At 42.4% G+C, this 20,192-nt stretch overlaps 1 protein-coding gene across 1 annotated transcript in view; it reads right to left on the bottom strand.

Moving 5' to 3' along the window:
• Nucleotides 1-20,192, bottom strand: part of niban2b (niban apoptosis regulator 2b) — an 83,959-nt gene that overhangs the window by 4,870 nt on the left and 58,897 nt on the right. Inside the window, exons 8-12 of the mRNA XM_079517364.1 lie at nt 18,629-18,791; nt 14,016-14,203; nt 12,557-12,712; nt 6,417-6,530; nt 773-880 (exon numbers count right to left, since the gene is read on the bottom strand). Coding sequence (XP_079373490.1) covers nt 773-880; nt 6,417-6,530; nt 12,557-12,712; nt 14,016-14,203; nt 18,629-18,791 — 729 coding nt within the window. The remainder of the gene's footprint in view (nt 1-772; nt 881-6,416; nt 6,531-12,556; nt 12,713-14,015; nt 14,204-18,628; nt 18,792-20,192) is intronic.

Genomic DNA, 20,192 nt, shown 5'->3' on the forward strand with positions numbered 1-20,192 from the left:
TGTCACATCATCTAGAACAGATGTGAACAAAAAACAACTGCGCGATTGAATAGGAGTTTTAGCGTTAGACCCCCCCCCAGCCCCAGCTTCATCTCCAGCTGCAGCCCCAGCTCCCCTATATCTTTTTTTTTTTTTAATATTTTTGTTTTGTCAATATACATAATTATCAACTTACTTTTGTAAAAAAAGGTTTAGGGAGAAATTCCCCTTTAACATGAGTTCAAATATGAAGGGTTAAGAGAACGGAATAAGGGCAACCATGGGAAAGGAATAGAACAGTGCTTCTCAATCTTTTTTCTTTTTTTTAAGTTCTGGACCACTAGCATATCTCGGTTAAATAATGAATGACTGTTAAGGGCTTGATTTAATTCACCCCCAAATTGACAAATTAAATTAAGCCACTTAATCATTATTCAAGCTTCCCCCCCAATGCAACACAACAGTGGTCCACTCCTTAGGTTGATTCTTAACCCATTTAGGCCTGACCTCGAAATTAAAAAAAAATCTTCTAAATCCTCCAATTTTCTGAAATAAATATTTTCACGATTTTTCAAAAATAGCAGACCTACAAGCTCGTAGCGCGCCACTCGGTGGCGCGCTATGAGCTTGTAGATCTGCTATTTTTCAATAGCTAAATTATAACATAATGTTTAAAACCCCTGGTCTAAACTAAAGATCGGATAATGACATCGACTGAGAACCATGAACTAAGACATTTCATTCCGCACAGCAAAACCTTTTGCTGTGTGTGTGCGCGTTGCATGGTACTTACAGAAGCACAGGATGGGGTCAACTGTTTCAGCATGTAAGGGATGAAGATCTGAAGGAGAGCCTCTCTGAAGAAACGCTTCCTCACCGTACTGCTGTCATAGTCAAATTTCTAAAAAGAAAAAAAGGACAAAAAAACAATATCATATCAAATAATGGGAACGTGACTCTGGAAAGGGAACTGACCTATACCTAAATCAATAAGAAGGAAATATATTTGAGTTATTTGGCTGTGCTAAGACAACTGTATTGTTTGTACGTGGATATATCTTTCAAACAGAAAACAGAAAAGAGTACAGGAATAATAATATAGAAATATTACATTGCAGCTGTATGCCTCCGCCTGCCAGTTACAGTTGACATGTTTGTCCAGACTCATAGTTGTGAAGACTGTATGTAGAAAGACATTTCATGAGCATGTTTTGTGTTTGTTTTTGTTAGGTCACAGTGACCATGACCGTTGACCACCACACTCTAAATCAGTTCATCTTAAAGACCCTGTGCAATGACTATTTGGAGCATTTTATTTTGAAGTTTCACTCTTAACACAATCCGTGCCGGGATTCCTTCAAAATAGGAGCTCTGGGGTGCCGGAAAGACATGGCCGCTTTTACTCTGAAAGTGAAACCCACGACCCGGAAACAATCCTGAAAAAAAGTTTGCTTTACATTGCTAGCTTACATTGCTATCGTTTTAATTTATACGATATATGATCCAAAAAGCGTTCATATTTTGAGGGAGAGACGGATGAGGAGCAGAAATTCCGATCTTCCGCCGTAGTCTGAAAACCCACCTTTTCAGACTCCATCATGGCCCATAGCACTTACCCTACCCCCCTTAGACAGCACTTCTTAGACTTATATAGCATTTGAAACAGACTTATAGCATGTCATGTAGACAGCACAATAAGTGCATTGTATGTAGTCATAGCACTTCATAGTATATAGTGTATAGTAGTCATAGCACTTCATAGTATATATGTACAGCATAGTATAGCATATATGTGTAGTTTATATGTATAGTGTCATTATATAGATATGTTCTAGTTATAGTTTATATGTATAGTGTCATTATATAGATATGTTCTAGTCACGTTCTTAGCTTACGCATGTTTCGCGATAAATGCTTTTTACATATGTGATGTATTCCCATGCTTTTGTTCTTGCTTATTGTAAGTCGCTCTGGATTAAGAGCGTCTGCTAAATGCCTAAATTGTAAATTGTAAATTAAATGCTAGTATATCCGTCAGATCAAAACCACGGAGAGCGCCCTGGATTAGGAGAGACGAGGCATTCTTTCTGCCGCGCTAACAGCTAAATCAACGGTAAGCTAACATGAGCCCAGAGTGTAGCATACGGTAGCCGAGAGGCGAACTGAAAAAGGAAAAAAAATCAGAATATAGAGGGTATGCGTGTGACATCATCATCAAACCAGGAAGTTATGCAGGAACGCCTACTGAGTGGCAAAAAACTACTTTCTGGCCTTGACAGCCCAGACATCCACACAGAAAAGTCTTATCTGATTGCATTAAACAACATTAAACAATGTTAAACTCACTTTGCCTGTTGCTTTGCCACTCGATTTGCCACTCGATGTGCCATTCACTTTAAGCATGCGCATACTCTCTATTCTTCTCTCGCCCGGTATCATTGAGGTTGCGCTAGGACGTCTACACACGTCCTTTGTACGCGTCGATTGGGATCCCTAGGACGTGTGGACACGTCCTACGGACGGAAACGGTTAAAAACGGAAAGTGTTTTTTAACCAAACAGAACGTTGCATCCCCTCAGGGTATGGGACGTAGCTCCGCTACATGCGTGTGCGCGACACGTGCGTTGAGTTTGTTTGTTCACATGTCACTAGATAGACGGGCAGCAAAGCTCGTGGCTCATTTCTAACCTAGAATATTTTCAGAATACATATCTCAGCGTGCTGATTAAGTTTAAAATGAGTAATGCACTGTCTGGATGTCATCTGGAATGAGATTAAAAACGGAGTAGTTCTGTAATCGGAAGCAGCTGTGTTTGGAGGACGTGCAGCGATGGGAATAAACCAGGTGAATGAAATCGAGATTAATTTTGTATTCGTGCAGGCCTCGACACGTCATCACGCAGCTTTCGTTTTCGTTCAAAGGAAGTAACTCAAATTGGATTTTTATGGACTTGCGATATCAAAATACACAAAAATGTTCCCATTGTTTTGGCATAGATTGTTAGGTATATGCCCATATGATGACCACGGCTGTGCTCCATTTCCCTACTACCACTTCACCTCTTTTCAACCCATCTTCACATAATTGGTTCTCACTAATGTTCATGATACAAAAAGCACAACGGTCTGTCTCTCATAGGAGGGCTGTGGGCAGTTCTGAAACCCGTCCACCAGTGACATCATCGTTAGGCAGATTTTTTTAAACAAGATTTAAAAAAAACATATATATATATTTAGATTTGTATTATTGCAAGAACGATGGCTTCCGTTATAGAATTGCAACTTTTCATGACTAGAAAGCCTGCAGTTTCTATTACAGTTGGAGGCCATCGATATTGTCCTTTTTCTTTTTGCTGAGGTTTGCGTGATCTGCACAAAAGGACAGTTAACCCATTTTGGGTGGGAACCCCTTTTGGTGTTTTAAACATTATGTTATAATTTAGCTATTGAAAAATAGCAGATCTACAAGCTCATAGCGCGCCACCAAGTGGCGCGCTACGAGCTTGTAGGTCTGCTATTTTTGAAAAATCGTGAAAATATTTATTTCAGAAAACTGGAGGATTTAGAAGGATTTTTTAAAATTTTGAGGTCAGGCCTAAATGGGTCAAATGATAAGGGACAATATCGGTGGCACCCAACTGTATTAGCTTGGATTCCCCATCGATGATGTCACTGGTGGACGGGTTTCTGAACAGCCCTCCTATCATGAGACACAGACCAGGTGGATTTGTCTTTTTGCTATTCTATCATGAACATTAGTGACAACCAATTAAATGAAGATTGAGGTTGAAAGGTGATGCTTTTGCCAAACTCAATGACATTGTCTCCAGGCATTCCTGAGCCGTCAACCTTTGCCACGTATGTACGGACGGTCGCTGGCACGAAAAGGTTTTGCGACCCGATTCATAACAGTTTGAACTAGAAAAAGTGCGAAAAAGTGCCCTTCTGGGCACAGGTCTCCACCAGGAGGATAGGACTGTGTGAGATGTTTGGCAAAATGTTTAGGATTAATTTAAACATGTTTTTGAGGCATTTTGTTCCAAAAACCTGTTGGTGGCGCTATAACAGGCCAATGTGAAAAGGGTGGGATATATTCCTCAGCCTAGTAAGAAAATGTGTGAAAGATTTCACGTAAATTGCATGCTGCGTTCATGATTTGAGGCTTTTGTTCAAAACGGGGCAATCTTGCAAACTGTGAATTATAGCCAATTAGGATGGAATCTGAAATATCGGACAGATCCGACTTGAGCACATGACCATAGAGATAGTGTGTAACGATTTGTGAGATTTTTGGACAGAATCTGGAGGAGTAATATCAAAAATGCCTCCTGATGGCGCTATAAAAGGCAGATGCGGAAAATGCAGGTCAACGGTTTGTCCTTGGCCTCTAGGGAGTGTGCATGCAACGTTTCACGCAGATCGGTGCAGTTCTAGGTAAAAAATGTGAAAAGCTGCCTCATGGTGGCGCTATAACAGGCCGTTCTGGAAAATGTGGGGCAGAGGTTCATCGTTGGCATCCAGGGAGTGTGTGTGCAAAGTTTGGCATCGACCGGGTTAACGGTGACGGAGATTAGCTGGTAACAGACGGACGGAAGGACGGACGGACACACACACACACACACACGGACACACGGACGGAGTGCAAAACATACTCTCTCCCCATGCCTTCGGCCTGGTGGAGACAATTAACTCTCTACTGCGTTTTTTTGTTGTTGAGGGCATTGTTACATCATTATACACTTTCTGTGATGTCGTTTTATATTACGCTTGTTGTTTTTCTTGTGCTCTGTATGCTTGCTTTCTTTTAAATCACTTTGGTTGACCGCTGGTCTTTGTAAATGTGCTCTATAAATACAAGGTTGATTTGATTTGATTAGATTAGTGTTTTTAATACACTGACGGCGGTAGACCCTCGAGAGGAGCCAGAGCTGGACAGTGGGGGCCAAGAACACGCCTGAGATACCCAGTGAATATACTGAGGCCATGGCATCGGTGAAGATGCCAAGCACGAGTAGACACAGCTGGCAAAGAGCTGTGATTAAAAGTGCTGTTGGGCATTGTTCCCATAACCTGGAGGGACGCGTTAACCTCTTACTTAGATCCCATAAACCGGAGGGATGGGTCGTTGCACTTGGCCATTTGGTTGTTGAAAACTGCTAGGTAAAAAAAAATCACACCCGTGTGAACTGAGTGGTGTAAGGTCTTATATAGACTGATCAGCTGTGGTCTGACGTAATGTCTGACGTAATGAAATCACACCCGTGTGAACTGGGTGACCATAGCAACCGTGCTCATTTTTCGAGCACAGACAGACAGACAGACTAACAAAGCCAGTTGTAGGAGTGGTTTACACCACTCAAAAAAGTTTGGGAACCACTTGCCCTAACTAACTATGAACGTGTCAGTTTATAACTGCGATTGGGGGAGGCCGGAGGAGCAGCCCTCTGCTGCATGCCTGTCCTCCGTCTGTTGCGTTATATTTATATACCTTATATATGCCCCCGTAAAATCTGAATCCCCCCCCCCACCACCCACCCCTTTTTTCCCCTCACTGTATATGTTTCTTTTGCCTTTTTTACCTCCTTTATGATGAATTCCTGTTCTGTTCTTTGGCTATATAGAAGTGTATATTTGTACGTCTCTAAATGTTTTGATGAATTGAACAAGGTGGACCCCTCTTGTAAACAAGTGTAATGCTTAATTGGGTCGTCCACTCACAGTTAACAGTCTTTGTATTGAGTTTGTGCTTGAAATGTACTGTAATTCTGCAAACTGTTAATACATTTTGTGCCCAAGACGTCTGTGGACGTCTTGGGTATTACCGCACGGGCATAGCCCAAGACGTCTGTGGACGTCTTTGAAAAAAAATATATATTTATTTATTTTTATTTATTTTTTATTTTTATTATTTTTTCATTAAAAAAAAATCAAAAAAATCAAAACAATGATTTTTATTTTTTTTAATACGTGGTGCCAAAGTTTGTGTTTTCACCATTGAGAATGCATTTGGCGTTTAAATTAAATAACTCAGAAACTATAAAACATTTCAAAGTAAAAAGTTCCAGCATGTGTCTCCACAGTCAGCTGAATTATAAAAAATCACACCCGTGTGAACTGAGTGGTGTAAGGTATTATATAGCCTGATCAGCTCTGATCTGACGTAATGAAATCACACCCGGATGTGATTTCACAACTGGCTTTTTTTGTGCAGAAAAAATGAGCATGGTTGCTACGGTCATCCAGTTCACCCGGGTGTGATTTAATTACGTCAGAAATTATTTTGAACATAGCAACCATGCTAATTTTTTCTGCACACAAAAGCCAGTTGTAGGAGTGGTTTACACCACTCAAAAATGTGAATGGATTTTCTAGGTGAAAGTGATTTTTGGGCAGTTTTGCGTGGGCTCTCAATGTGTTAATACATATTTCAATCAAACCTTGATGACGCGATCCTGGCAGCGCTGGATGACCTTACACAGCCCCTCTGTCCCCTGGGCTTCCAAACTCTGGTGCAGGATCTGCTCAAATGTGTACACGGCATCATCCATTTGCTGCACACACACACACACACACACACACACACACACACACACACACACACACACACACACACACACACACACACACACACACACACACACACACACACACACACACACACACACACACACACACACACACACACACACACACACACACACACAGAGAGAGAAGAGGTAAAAACATTGAGGTATGATTTCAAATATCAATTTTATTCAACATTAGTTGCTGAAATCTCCCTGAATCAATGTCACAAAGACAATTCCCCAAAACATTTTTTTTTCATATCAAGGCCTATTATTTATTTCGCCATTTGAGCCACGGAGATTTAGCCCCAATCAGAGGCGTATCTACAATAAGGCGAGGGCAGGCGTCCGCCTGTCCAAATCCATTTCTGGCCTGGCCAAAATCCATATAATGAGAAAAAACGAAGACAAAAACAAGACCTGAGAACTATTAGTGGACAGCTGATTGGCCGTTGCGGTAGAGCGCGACCCTCAATCACCCATTGGAATGTAAATGCATGCCTTTCAGCCTTTGTATCCTACATCGTCTGGCAGGTATAGCTCTTTGAAAACCTTTAGTGCTACGATTGTGCGCGGGGAGACGACAATTAACACATGATCTTGCCTGCCCAAAACGTAATTCCTGGATACGCCACTGGCCCCAATGTCAATGTTTTGTTGTCATTGTATAATATTGTGTCCACAATTCCATGCTGTATTGATGTTGGTACCATAGGACAGATAACAGGTAAACGTTCTTCTGCATTCCCTAATTGTGTAGGCTTCCTGTAAATGAAGTATGCAGATGTTTAACAATTTATCTCTTGAGAGCGTAAAATGAAACCAAATGGACCCGTAAGGGTCCATTTGGTTTCATTTAACACTCTCAAGATCTACTGTATAAGGGTCCATTTGGTTACCAACTTTCCATCATTTAGCCGGGGACCACCCGGAACCCCCTCAAGGACCACTGGTTGACTAAAACATTAATAGCACTGGGTGACTAAATTCCAACCACCACCAGAGGGCACCCTCGTCCCTACAAGAAGCTTTAGATCTCTCTCTCTCTCTCTCTCTCTCTACACAATGGCTAGTCAGTTCAGCTCCCCTCTTAAAAAAAAAAAAGGTAGGTTAAGTGATATCTTAACAAAACAGTGTGCGAGAGCCAAATTCTATTATGAATTGTTAATTCCATTAAAATAAGTTGAATCACTTCGTATACTTGGCACTTTTATGTACTTGAAAAATACGTGGGGGAAAAAACTGCCCTAAATGTGCATGGGTGAAACCAATTCTCTTCATTGGCATTGTACAGCATTTCTTCCACATACTACTACATCATTTCGGAACACCCAATACAAGGACAAAACGTCTTTCTTTCCTTTTGTTTTTACACAGTGTAGCCGCGTAGCACTGAGGGAAGGAGGTTGTGGAGCTTTTGTGTACGTAATTTATAAACAGTGGCCGATTCATGTTTGTGTTTGAACTGTGAATGACCTTGGATTCGGTACGCTGCCCCCCCTGTGGGTGCCAGGCTCTGCCGAGGAGACCGGGCTCTGTGGTTCTCCACAGGAGTGGCTAAATTAATGGCCCGACTGTTTTAACTCTTGAAGACTTCTACCCTGTGTAGTTGTGTGTAGAAATGAAGGTCATATCACAATCTAGGTACAGAAGGTACAGTACATACATTCTTGAATTGTGAAATGACCGAGTGAGGGTTATTGTTTGGTCAAAATGTCATCTAACATCGTGTCATCGTGAGGAATAATCTTCAGTTATAAAGTGATGTACTAATTAACCCATTTTGACCTGAGATCAGATTCTAAAAAATGTCTTCTACATCCTGACAGTTTTCTGAAAAAGCTATGTTTCTGTGTCAGTCGTTCTTCGATTTTTCAAAAATAGCAGACCTACAAGCTCGTAGCGCGCCACTCGAGCTTGTAGATCTGCTATTTTTCAATAGCTAAAGCATAACATAATGCCAACACCAAAAGGGGTTCCCGCCCAAAATGGGTTCATATATATTCCACTAAAATACAAAATGAGGAATGGAAGAATGGAAATGTTTGTAGCATGGTTAAGTCTGTCCCAAGGAAAACAGCATTTTTGGACACCTTCAATTACATTTTTTTAAAAATGTTTGTTCACTAGTACTCCTCCCACCCACAGAATCTTCCATTCGGCATATTATAGAGCGTCGAAGTCCCGCCCCCTACCATGGCCCAGGAAATGATTCTCCGTTCATTTTCCTCATAGACATTTCAGAAAGTATTTATTTAAAGACGTTTACGCCGCGGACAAAGCCAACTCGAGTCGTGACAAATCATGACAACAAACACAATTTTTTGGGCCGAACAAATAATTAGAAAGAAGAAAAAAACGGCAGGTTACAACACTTTTTTTGTTGTTTTTCTAGGGGTTTTTCATGATTCTGAATCCATTCCAAGCATTAGTTTTGCACAAAATACACTACTTGGGCTAAAAGCAGCCATAGCCACTTGCCCAAATGTGCCCAAAATGTGCTGACCTCATCACATTTGTCATGATGTCTATGGCCGTTTTTAGCCCAAGGAGTGTATTTTGTGCAAAACTAATGCTTGGAATGGATTCAGAATCATGACAGCCCCCTAGTTTGACATGTCACATGCTACTTAAAGCAAAAGGAAAGTTTGACATTTTTGCCATATGATGTTAATGGTAGGGTCACAAGAAACCCCTATAAAGAAAATTGCCCAATACGTTCAGCCGGTCAGCAAGTGCATTCATGAATGTATGTATATAGACAATATTTTTAGGCCAATAAAAGACTATATAGCAAATTTCCCACCCGTCCACCGCGGCTGCCGGACTATATGTAAAGCGCCTTGGATAAAGGCGCTAAATAAATGCACCATTTACCATTTCACCAATTACAGCAGTAAGCCATGGGTGCTTGTATGCACGCGACCACAGCAGTGAGGAACAGTGAAACCATGGGTGCTTGCTTGGTTGTATGCACCCGACCACAGCAGTGAGAAACAGTTAAACCATGGGTGCTTGCTTGGTTGTATGCACCCGACCACAGCAGTGAGGAACACCACCCCACAAGCTTTAAAGACTTCAGTCAGAACTAGTGGAGCCACAGTCCACAGACCACAACAATGGCCTGAAGGCATCTCGTCGGCATGCATGGTACAGCATTATAACCGAGGACGTGTCCAACACATACTTCAAAACTTTAAGAAAGAACTTAAGTCATCGGGCAGAGTAATATAATCTTTGTAGCACTTTGTATAGCACAAGAAAAGTACAAGCTGGAAAGGACAATATATGTGGTTTAGATTGGATGGAAGAGATTCTGCATTCCGTATTGAATATTCTGCATGCCCATTGAAGCCAGGGCGATTAGACTACCACAAGGCCACATTACTTCACAACTTATATTAAGACAAGACAGTGGGCTCTACAACTGCATAAATATGCACATTATGCTTACAGTACAGTATGTGTAGCAGGATTGAGAGAATACTATACTTTTCGAGAATTACTGTGTAATTACAGAACTTTTCAAGACCTGGAAATTACCCCAATTCATCTTCCACAATCATCACCCAGATTTCCCACTTCCCAGACCTGCGTGGGAAAAAACTGAAACACAGTCAGTGTTGATTTCAGCGACTAAAACTAAGACGAAAAATGTTCCTTTTTCCACTGACGAAAACTACAGTTGGGTGCCACCGATATTGTCCCTTATTATTTGACCAATTTAGGCCTGACCTCAAAATAAAAAAAAATCCTTCTAAATCCTCCAGTTTTCTGAAATAAATATTTTCCCGATTTTTCAAAAATAGCAGACCTACAAGCTCGTAGCGCGCCACTCGGTGGCGCGCTATGAGCTTGTAGATCTGCTATTTTTCAATAGCTAAATTATAACATAATGTTTAAAACACCAAAAGGGGTTCCCGCCCACAATGGGTTAACTGTCCTTTTGCGCAGATCACGCAAACCTCAGCAAAAAGAAAAGGACAATATCGATGGCCTCCAACTGTAAATGGAAACTACATGAAAACTAAGCTGCGATGACTAAAAATGAAGACTAAATATATTGGCAATTTCATCAACAAATAAAAACTAGACTAAAATGTCAGGAAGGGACTAGTGGACAAGAGATCCAGTAGAAGTCATTTTACACTTGGTTGCATGCTGAAAATAGCAGATCTACAAGCTCGCAGCGCGTCGCTCTGCGACGCGTTGTGAGCTTGTAGATCGGCTATTTTCAGCAAGTGTAAAATCAGCCACTACGACGGCATCAAGGCCCGCCAAAACACATTTTAGTAAATGTAAATCTTAAATTCACTAAATTAACTGTAGATTTAGTCGACTAAAATAACACCAACACATTCCAGGCGACTAAAATGTGACAAAAAATAAGTGAAAACTATTCAAGACTCAAACTAAAATAGAAATTTGCTGCCAAAAACAACACTGGTCATGGCCCCGGTCCATTCCGATGATCCGTTCCATGTTCCCTACAGCAGTGGTTCTCAAACCTTTTCATGTCAAGGAGCCCCACAACACATGGATGTGGATTTGGCCGCGGACTCCCATCCGAAAACATGTTGTGCCAAAGATCCCCCATAGGCTGCAATAACTCGCAATGTCTTGTTTTGTTTTTTGTTTTTTTTCTTCTTTTGAATGGCTGATATAAATCAGCCTTTTTCTCCGGACTTTATTTTTGAGAAACGCCTGCATTAGACCACAAGACCACCATAACTCTATAAAGAGTGTACAAATGGAACCAAATGGACCCGTAAGGGTTCATTTGGTTCAGAACCACCTGGTCAGAACCCCCTCAAGGACCCCACTTTCCACAGCAGTTCAGCGTTCAGGGAAACACGCACATACCACCACTGGCTCCCAGTCAAGTACAGAATTGACTTCAAAATACTCACCATCACATACAAAGCCCCCCCCCTCTATGATCTCATCAAACGCCATGTCCCCTCCCAGTCCCTCAGGTCAAGCCCTGTCAACCAACTGGAACCCCACAAGTCCAACAAGGGAACTTTGGGAGAAAGACAGGGGCCTTTGCAGTGGCCGCCCCTTCACTGTGGAACTCACTCCCTGCTCACATCAGAGCAATCTTTTGTTAGAATTGGAATCATTGATTTAGATTTAGAGTTATTCACGTTCTATTTTTGATCCCATCCATTAAAATGGATGACGTCCCAACCGGAAATGACATGGAATGTTGCCCAACAGGCGACGTTTCCCAGGCTGTAGACTGCTGCGCTCTATTATCAAAGTAATGTTCCGTGTTTTTTGATCAATCTCCGCCCTGGGCGCTGGGCGTAATTATTTAATAGGACGGAGACCTCCGTCGTGGCCTCCCAGAGTGTTAACTGTTTCTAACTAGTTTATTTGTCTCATAAAATTGCTTTTATTATTAATGTTCTGTAAAGCAGTGTTGTTTTCGTCGACTAAAACTAAGACGAAAAATGTTCGTCGACTACCTTTTTTCACTGACGAAAACTAAATGAAAGCTAAGCTATGATGACTAAAACTGAGACTAAATATACTGACAATTTCGTCAACAAATAAAAACTAGACTAAAATGTTAGGAAGGGACTAGTGGACAAGAGATCCAGTATGAGTCATTTTACAATTAGTTGCATGTTGAAAATAGCAGATCTACAAGCCCACAACGTGTCACGCTGCGACGCGTTGTGGGCTTGTAGATCTGCTTGTCATTACGACGGCATCAAGGCCCGCCAAAATACATTTAAGTATATCAACTGTAGATTTAGTCGACAAAAACCTTATGACATTTAGTCGACTAAAACTAGACCAACACTAAAACATTCCGGGTGACTAAAATGTGACTAAAACTAAATGAAAACTATTCAAGAGAGACTATACGACTAAAACTAAAATCCAAAATCTGCTGCCAAAAACAACACTGCTGTAAAGCGACTTTGAGTGCCTTGAAAAGCGCCAATACATAAATTGTTTGTATATGTATGACTTTAATTAAATGAATCGTTCTTCTTTACCTCTCTCATGAGGATCTGAGCTCGCTGGACGAACACGGAGGGGCTGGACACGTCGAACCTCTGCTGCAGACCGTCCAGGCTCAGCTGCTCCACCATCTCATAGCAGCTCTGCATCTTCACCGGGTGGAACGCAAGCATGGAGATCTTCTCCATGTGCTGGACAGGGGGGGGGGGGGGGGGGACAGACAGAGAGACAGAAGAGAGAGATTAAATACATCATGTATTAAGCCATTTAGGCCTGACGTCGATAAAAAAATGTCTTCTAAATCCTGAGAGTTTTCTGAAATACCTGTGTTTCTGTATCAGTGGTGCTCAATATTTCATGTCAAGGACCCCAAACATTATATGTAATTGGCCCCCCCATCTGAAAATATGTTGTTCCAGGGACCCCCCCAGAAGAAAAGATTTGAGTTAAAAATCGTTGAATATATTCAAAGATTTGCGCCACATTTTCCCGATTTTTTAAAAATAGCAGACCTACAAGCTCGTAGCGCGCCACTCGGTGCCGCACTATGAGCTTGTAGATCTGCTATTTTTCAATAGCTAAAGTATAACATAATGCTTAAAACAGCAAAAAGGGTTCCCGTCCAGAATGGGTTAAATATACAGAGAAATCACTGACACATTTCATATTTTTTCTTAACAAAGAATTTACAAAATTCGGAAATAGCAGATCTACAAGCTTACAACACGTCACGAAGTGACATGTTTTAAGGTTGTAGATCTGCTATTGTTGTAGATCTGCTATTTTAGATTTCTTTTTTTTTTTATGTATGGACATTTCTCAACATGGAATCGATTGCAGCTTCAGAACCCATTTCAAGGTGACACGACACCATATCTTGGTTAGTGCTAGATATAATAGCATGTAGCCAAAAGACCCCCCCCCCCCGAGGGGTTCGACAACCAACGGAGGTATGATTACTTCTAACGCGACTAGCGACGGTGACCGCGATGTTATTATGCAAAAATAATACGCGATTATCTAAAATAATTGCGATTGGACGATCATTATCATGTTAATGATGGCGACAGCCCTGTCTCTGGACCTCACCTCCATATATATATATAAAGGCTAGATGGCTCAAGGCGGAGTCTCTGACGTAGATCACCCGGCGGCCATCTTGCTGAGGGGCTACAGTGCAGTATGTTCAAAACAAAAACAGTCATAACTCGCTCAAATCTTGACGGATTTACAAACGGGTTGGTTTATTACAAACGTTGTCAAAGTGGCTATGATTCAGGACGCTTATCTGCTTAATATGCGGACGTCTCTGACGTTTATAACAAACCAAACCGTTTGAAAATTGAGCAAGTTATGGTTATTTAAAATGTGCATGCCCCATAGACACAATGTTATGCTGCCACGAGGTAAGATGGCCGCCACGTAGCAACGTCGCTCGCCATTGGCCAGAGTGCGGGTGAGCCATCTAGCTTTCTTATATACATCTATGCTCACCTCCGCCACGGTCTCCTTGGTGCCCTCGTTGAGCGTGTTCTTGCTCATGTCCACCAGCTCGCTGAAGAAGACCTCGCGGACCTCGGCGAAGCCTCGGCTGGTGGGCTCCATCAGGGCGTCCAGGATGGAGGTGATGTACGGCTCGATGCTGACCTTCAGCAGCTTCTCCGCCTTGGGAAGAACGGCCGCTATATGGAGGGACGGGACGGGAGAGGACGGAGAGAACGTTAGACGTAGGGCATTCACTTCTAGTCATTTTTGAGTGGTGCAACCTTACGGAGTGTGGGTGTGTGGGTGGGTGGGTGGCTGGGTATGAGCACGAAAACAACATGGTTGTTTTTCACCACCTGTGCGCAACCTAACGCACACACAAACACACACGCACATATTAACTGTATATATGATGCTTTCGGGTGTGCCAGTTCAGTACAGTGACAGTAGAGGGACTGCCGCACGGTAACTCTGTCATTTCTCAACCATTTCGGGGCAGCACGTCGGAACCGGCCCGGCCCCCTGGGCGCGTTCCTGGGGGTCTGGCCACCGAGTGGCGCGCTATGAGCTTGTAGGTCTGCTATTTTTGAAAAATCGAAGAACGACTGACATAGAAACATAGCTTTTTCAGAAAACGTCAGGATGTAGATGACATTTTTTAGAATCTGATCTCAGGTCAAAATGGGTTAATTGACTGTACAACAGCTTCCCTCCTGTTCACGAGTTATGTTTTCATTGTTTAAACCGGCGTTTTTTTTAAATGCGTTTTAAGTCATACGGGGTTTCCACCAGACAGAGTGTGGATAGGTGACGCGTTTTGATGACGACGACGTCGCAAAAAACACCCGTCGCTCTGGCGTGCAAAATGGTTATGGGTAGTGATGGGAGATTAATCGGCAAACACATCAATCAGATCGATTAATTAACACTTTGACGGCGGCTAATTGTTTAACCCATTTAGGCCCGGCCTTGAAATAAAAAAAAGATCTTCTAATTCCTTTTCTGAAATAAATATTTTCACGATTTTTCAAAAATAACAGACCTACAAGCTCGTAGCGCGCCACTCGGTGGCGCGCTATGAGCTTGTAGATCTGCCATTTTTCAATAGCTAAAGTATAACATAATGTTTAAAACACCAAAAGGGGTTCCCGCCCAAAATGGGTTAATCCAGGGTTCCACCGCGCGTAATACGCTAAACCCGCCATTTGTTTAATGCGTTTAATTCGCCGTTTTATAAAATATTTAATAAGAAATAGCGGATTTGTCCCGGACCTGGTGACGAGGCCGTCGCGTTATGATGACGAAACCGGAAATCAAGTCATCCTCTGGGCTGCTAGGGCTTCTGGGAAATTGAGCCCAATGCATGTGAACGGGCCGTTTGTTTAGACTACAACATGCTGTGCATGGTGGTTTCGTTTCACATTGTCATGGCCGCTGGTTCTTCTGATCATAACAACCCATCGGACTATTTTTCGCCGGATTTTCGTGGTTGAAAAAATGTTCGTCGACTACCTTTTTTCACCGACGAAAACTAAATGGAAACTAAATGAAAACTAAGCTGATGACGACTAAAACTGAGACTAAATATACTGATTAAAATGTTAGGAAGGGACTAGTGGACAAGAGATCCAGTATAAGTCATTTTACAATTAGTTGCATGTTGACAATAGCAGATCTACAAGCTCGTAGACCAAGTGCCGCGCTACGAGCTTGTAGGTCTGCTATTTTTGAAAAATCGTGAGAATGTGGCGCAAATCTTTGAATATATCTTTCAGAGCGAACATTTTTAACTCAAATATTTGCTTCTGGGGAGGTCCCTGGAACAACATATTTTCAGATGGGGGTCGGCGGCCAATTACATATATTTTTGGGGGTCCTTGACATGAAACTGTTTGAGAACCACTGACATAGAAACATGGGTTTTTCAGAAAACTGTCAGGATTTAGAAGACATTTGTAGAATCGTCCTCGGGTCTAAATGGGTTAACAGCGGCTAAGAAGATATTAATTTGCGACGCGTGGAAACCTCAACATTTCGCCAACCTTTTTAGATATCGTCTATCTAGAGATATCAACGTTTTTATCTATTTTTTTTACGCAGTGGTAATAATAATAATAATTAATTGCATTTTATAGCGCTTTTCCAAGTGCTCAAAGCGCTTTACAATGGTTCATCCATTCATACATACATTGGGAGGTGAATCGGCGAACAGTCGACGCCAGCGTCCTCACTTCCCACATTCACACACCGACCGACTCATTGGAGGCAATGTAGGGGGTTCAGTGTGTCTTGCCCAACTGGACACTTCGACATGTGGACAGGAGGAGGAGCCGGGATTCGAACCGCCGACCCAGGGATCATTGGACGACCTGCTCTACCTCCCGAGCCCCGCCCAGGTATGCATGTCGTGACATCGTTTGTCCTCGGAGGGAGGAGTGGGTGGGCATTGTTTGTTTGTTTCTTATTTTACTACAGATATTATATGTATACTATGTGTATACTTATGTATCCCGCTGAATCAACGCTCAACAAATCTGGAGCCCCGAGTTGGTGTTGAGCTATAGACTTCATCACTCTCGTATTGGATCTTAATAGCCGAATATTGCTTAGTTTGAAAGGCAACGCATTGATATTACAAAACTGTTGCTTACAGGATTTAATATATTGTGGGCATATACCACTTCCAATTATTTCCAACAATTATGTCCTGCTTACAAAGTACTCCTGATCATGTGACTAATAGACAGCAAAGTCATCTAGCATTACGCAACATGAAAAGGCGTCAACAACACCCACATTTCCCACAAAATAGATAGTCGATGTCTCAGACTCAGTCATAAAGCTAAGTCAACATTCATTTACTCCCACTCTGTGTTGTTTTTGGCAGCACATTTTGATTTTAGTTTTAGTCATAGTCTCTTGAATTTTTTGTTTTAGTCACATTTTAGTCACCTGGAACATCTTAGTGTTAGTCTAGTTTTAGTCGACTAAATATCATAAGATTTTAGTCGACTAAACCTACAGTTGATTTAGTCGAACAAAATGTATTTTGGCGGGGCTTGATTCCGTCGTAATGACTTTTTTCACTTGCTGAAAATAGCCGATCTACAAGCTCACAACGCGTCGCAGCGCAACGTAATTGTGAGCTTATAGATCTATTTTCAGCATGCAACTAATTGTAAAATGACTTATAGTGGATCTCTTGTCCACTAGTCCCTTCCTAACATTTGAGTCTAGTTTATATTTGTTGACGAAATTGTCTTAGTTTTAGTCATCATAGCTTATAGTTTTTATCTAGTTTCCATTTAGTTTGTCAGTGGAAAAAGGTAGTCGACGCACATTTTTCATCCTAGTTTTAGTCGACGAATTCAACACTGCTCCCACTCGAATTTTGACGTTTCTTGCCAGACAGTCATTATGACAGCGCCACGGCTCAAATCCTCCTCCAGAACAGTAAACAGTCATTGGAATGCTGCCTTGCCTGCCCCTGCATTGAGTTCTGCTCTAAATAAGGCAAGGCTGTCTGAGTTGACAAACACATGCCAGACAGCCAGTAAGCGAGGGGAATTAGTTAGAAGACTCTAGAACTGACTATGGGGTCAGAAACGATGACTATGGGGACATCATCTTTGGAATACAGCCCCTGGAATTTACCGTCAGTGCCACTTGATGCCTGAGACCAGATTATTCTACAAAATGTCTTCTAAATCCCAAGAAGACAAGAAACCTATATGTTTCTATATCAGTGGTGCTCAAACTATTTCAGGCCAAGAACCCTCTAGGAATTATATGTATTTGGCTGCAGACCTCCATCTCAAAATATGTTGTTCCAGGGACCTCCCAGAAGCAAAGATTTGAGTTAAAAAACATTTGTTAGGAAATAATATATGAATATATATATTTAAAAAATCACACCCGTGTGAACTGAGTGGTGCAAGGTCTTATATAGTCTGATCAGCTATGTCAGTGACGTCACACACTAACCATAGTAACCATGCTCACCTTTGCACGGACACGTACACAGGTACACAAACATAGATACAGACAAAGCTGGTTGTTGGAGTGGTTTGCACCACTCAACAGACAAAGCTGGTTGTTGGAGTGGTTTGCACCACTCAACAGACAAAGCTGGTTGTTGGAGTGGTTTGCACCACTCAACAGACAAAGCTGGTTGTTGGAGTGGTATGCACCACTCAAAAATAGCAGATCTACAGGCTCATAGTGCCGCGATACGAGCTTGTGGGTCTGCTATTTTTCAATAGCTACGGTTTAAAAAATAATGGTTAAAGTGTTTAAAAGGCCAAGGTGACACAGATGCTTTCCAGGTCTTAACCCATTCTGGGCGGGAACCCCTTTTGATGTTTTAAGCATTATGTTATACATTAGCTATTGAAAAATAGCAGATCTACAAGCTCATAGCGTGGCACTGAGTGCCGCGCTACGAGCTTGTAGATCCGCTATTTTTTGGTCTTAAGGATTAATGGCTGAAAAAGCAGACAGACAGACAGACAGACAGACAGACAGACAGACAGACAGACAGACAGACAGACAGACAGACAGACAGACAGACAGACAGACAGACAGACAGACAGACAGACAAGACAAGACAAGACAAGACAGACCTCTGATCTTGTTGGTGACGTGCTCCTTGGAGGTGATGATCTGGTCCATGTCCGTCCGTATGGAGGCCTCCAGCAGGGGGCGCCCCGCCTCGCACGACTGCACCACCGCGTCGTACTGCGTCTGACACTGCCGCTGCACCAGGCCGTAAACCGCGTCGGTGATCTGATCGCCACCGCGGAAACACGCCACGAAAACCAGGCACAAAAACAAAACGGCGGGAGGAGCACACGTTTACAAAAGGGGAGACGGAAATGTTTCCCAGTTAAACCCATTCAGAACGGGAACCCCTTTTGGTGTTTTAGGCGTTCCGTTATGCTTTAGCTATTGAAAAATAGCAGATCTACAAGGTCATAGCGCGGCACCGAGTGCCGCGCTATGACCTTGTAGTTCTGCTATTTTTGAAAAATCGTGAAAATGTGCCTCAAATCTTTGAATATAAATGATATTCTTTCAGAGCGAACGTTTTTAACTCAAATCTTTGCTTCTGGAGGGTCCCAGGAACAACATATTTTCAAATGGGGGTCGGCGGCCAAAATACAGATAATTCTGGGGGTTCGTGACATGAAAAACTTTGAGAACCACCGATATAGAAACATGAGCTTTTTCAGAAAACCGTCATGTTTTATTAGAAGACATTTGTAGAATCGTCCTCCGGTCTAAATGGGTTAAATCTGGAGCTCTCTGGTGGTGGAGCCGTTGTCCCCGCGACCAGACTACGGATAAGCGGTTGAAGATGGATGGATGGATGGAGACGGAGGCTGTATGATCGATGTACAATTATACGAAGGAATCGCTTCACGTCAATGCTGACATTATAGAAGAGACATGTTACCTTTACCCTCCCGGTGTGTGTCGCAATAGTCAAGTACGTCATCATAATTGTCTTAACCATTTAAAGGTATATTCAGTGATTTGACTTCATTCAAATATCACTTATTTTTTCTTTTTTTCTGGATAATCCTCCCTACTATAGAGTGTGCTGACCATATAAGGAGTTCCTCCCTGTCCCCAGTGAGCCCCTCGGGTCAAAAAAACCCTAGTTTCAGTTTTGGTGGCGGGTGGCAATGCCTTCATCCAATCAGGATGAGAGGGGCCTTCCTCCAATCATGATCGAGTGGGGGCGGGCCTTGGTGCACGTGCTGTTGGCCTGTTGCACTTCCCCCCACTGTAGTGCGTGCATGTGCACATTTTGTTACCGGGCTGGACTGGGTGGTTTTCCAAATCACCCAAATCACTGAATGCTCCTTTAAGCCCCATATTCAGAAAGTGGGCTTGTAGATCTGCTATTTTTTTTAAATATATAAATAGTGGTTGCACATGGCCTGCATCCTGCATCCCTAGACTCACTAAATTGAGAAAGGACGCAATCATGTCACCCTGGGATCCTGGGATACAATACTGTACTCAGTACTGTACTCTAATGTGGTTGACGTAGGACTGTCCCTGGAGTGGGACCCTCATCTAAATGACCACCCATGGGTCCCGGGACCTATTACATTGAAAATAGGGATGTCCCGATACACTTTTTTCGCTTCCGATCCGATCCCGATACCTCAATTTCTG

This window comes from Electrona antarctica (genome assembly GCF_951216825.1).
Source record: "Electrona antarctica genome assembly, chromosome: 12".
Lineage (NCBI taxonomy): Eukaryota > Metazoa > Chordata > Actinopteri > Myctophiformes > Myctophidae > Electrona > Electrona antarctica.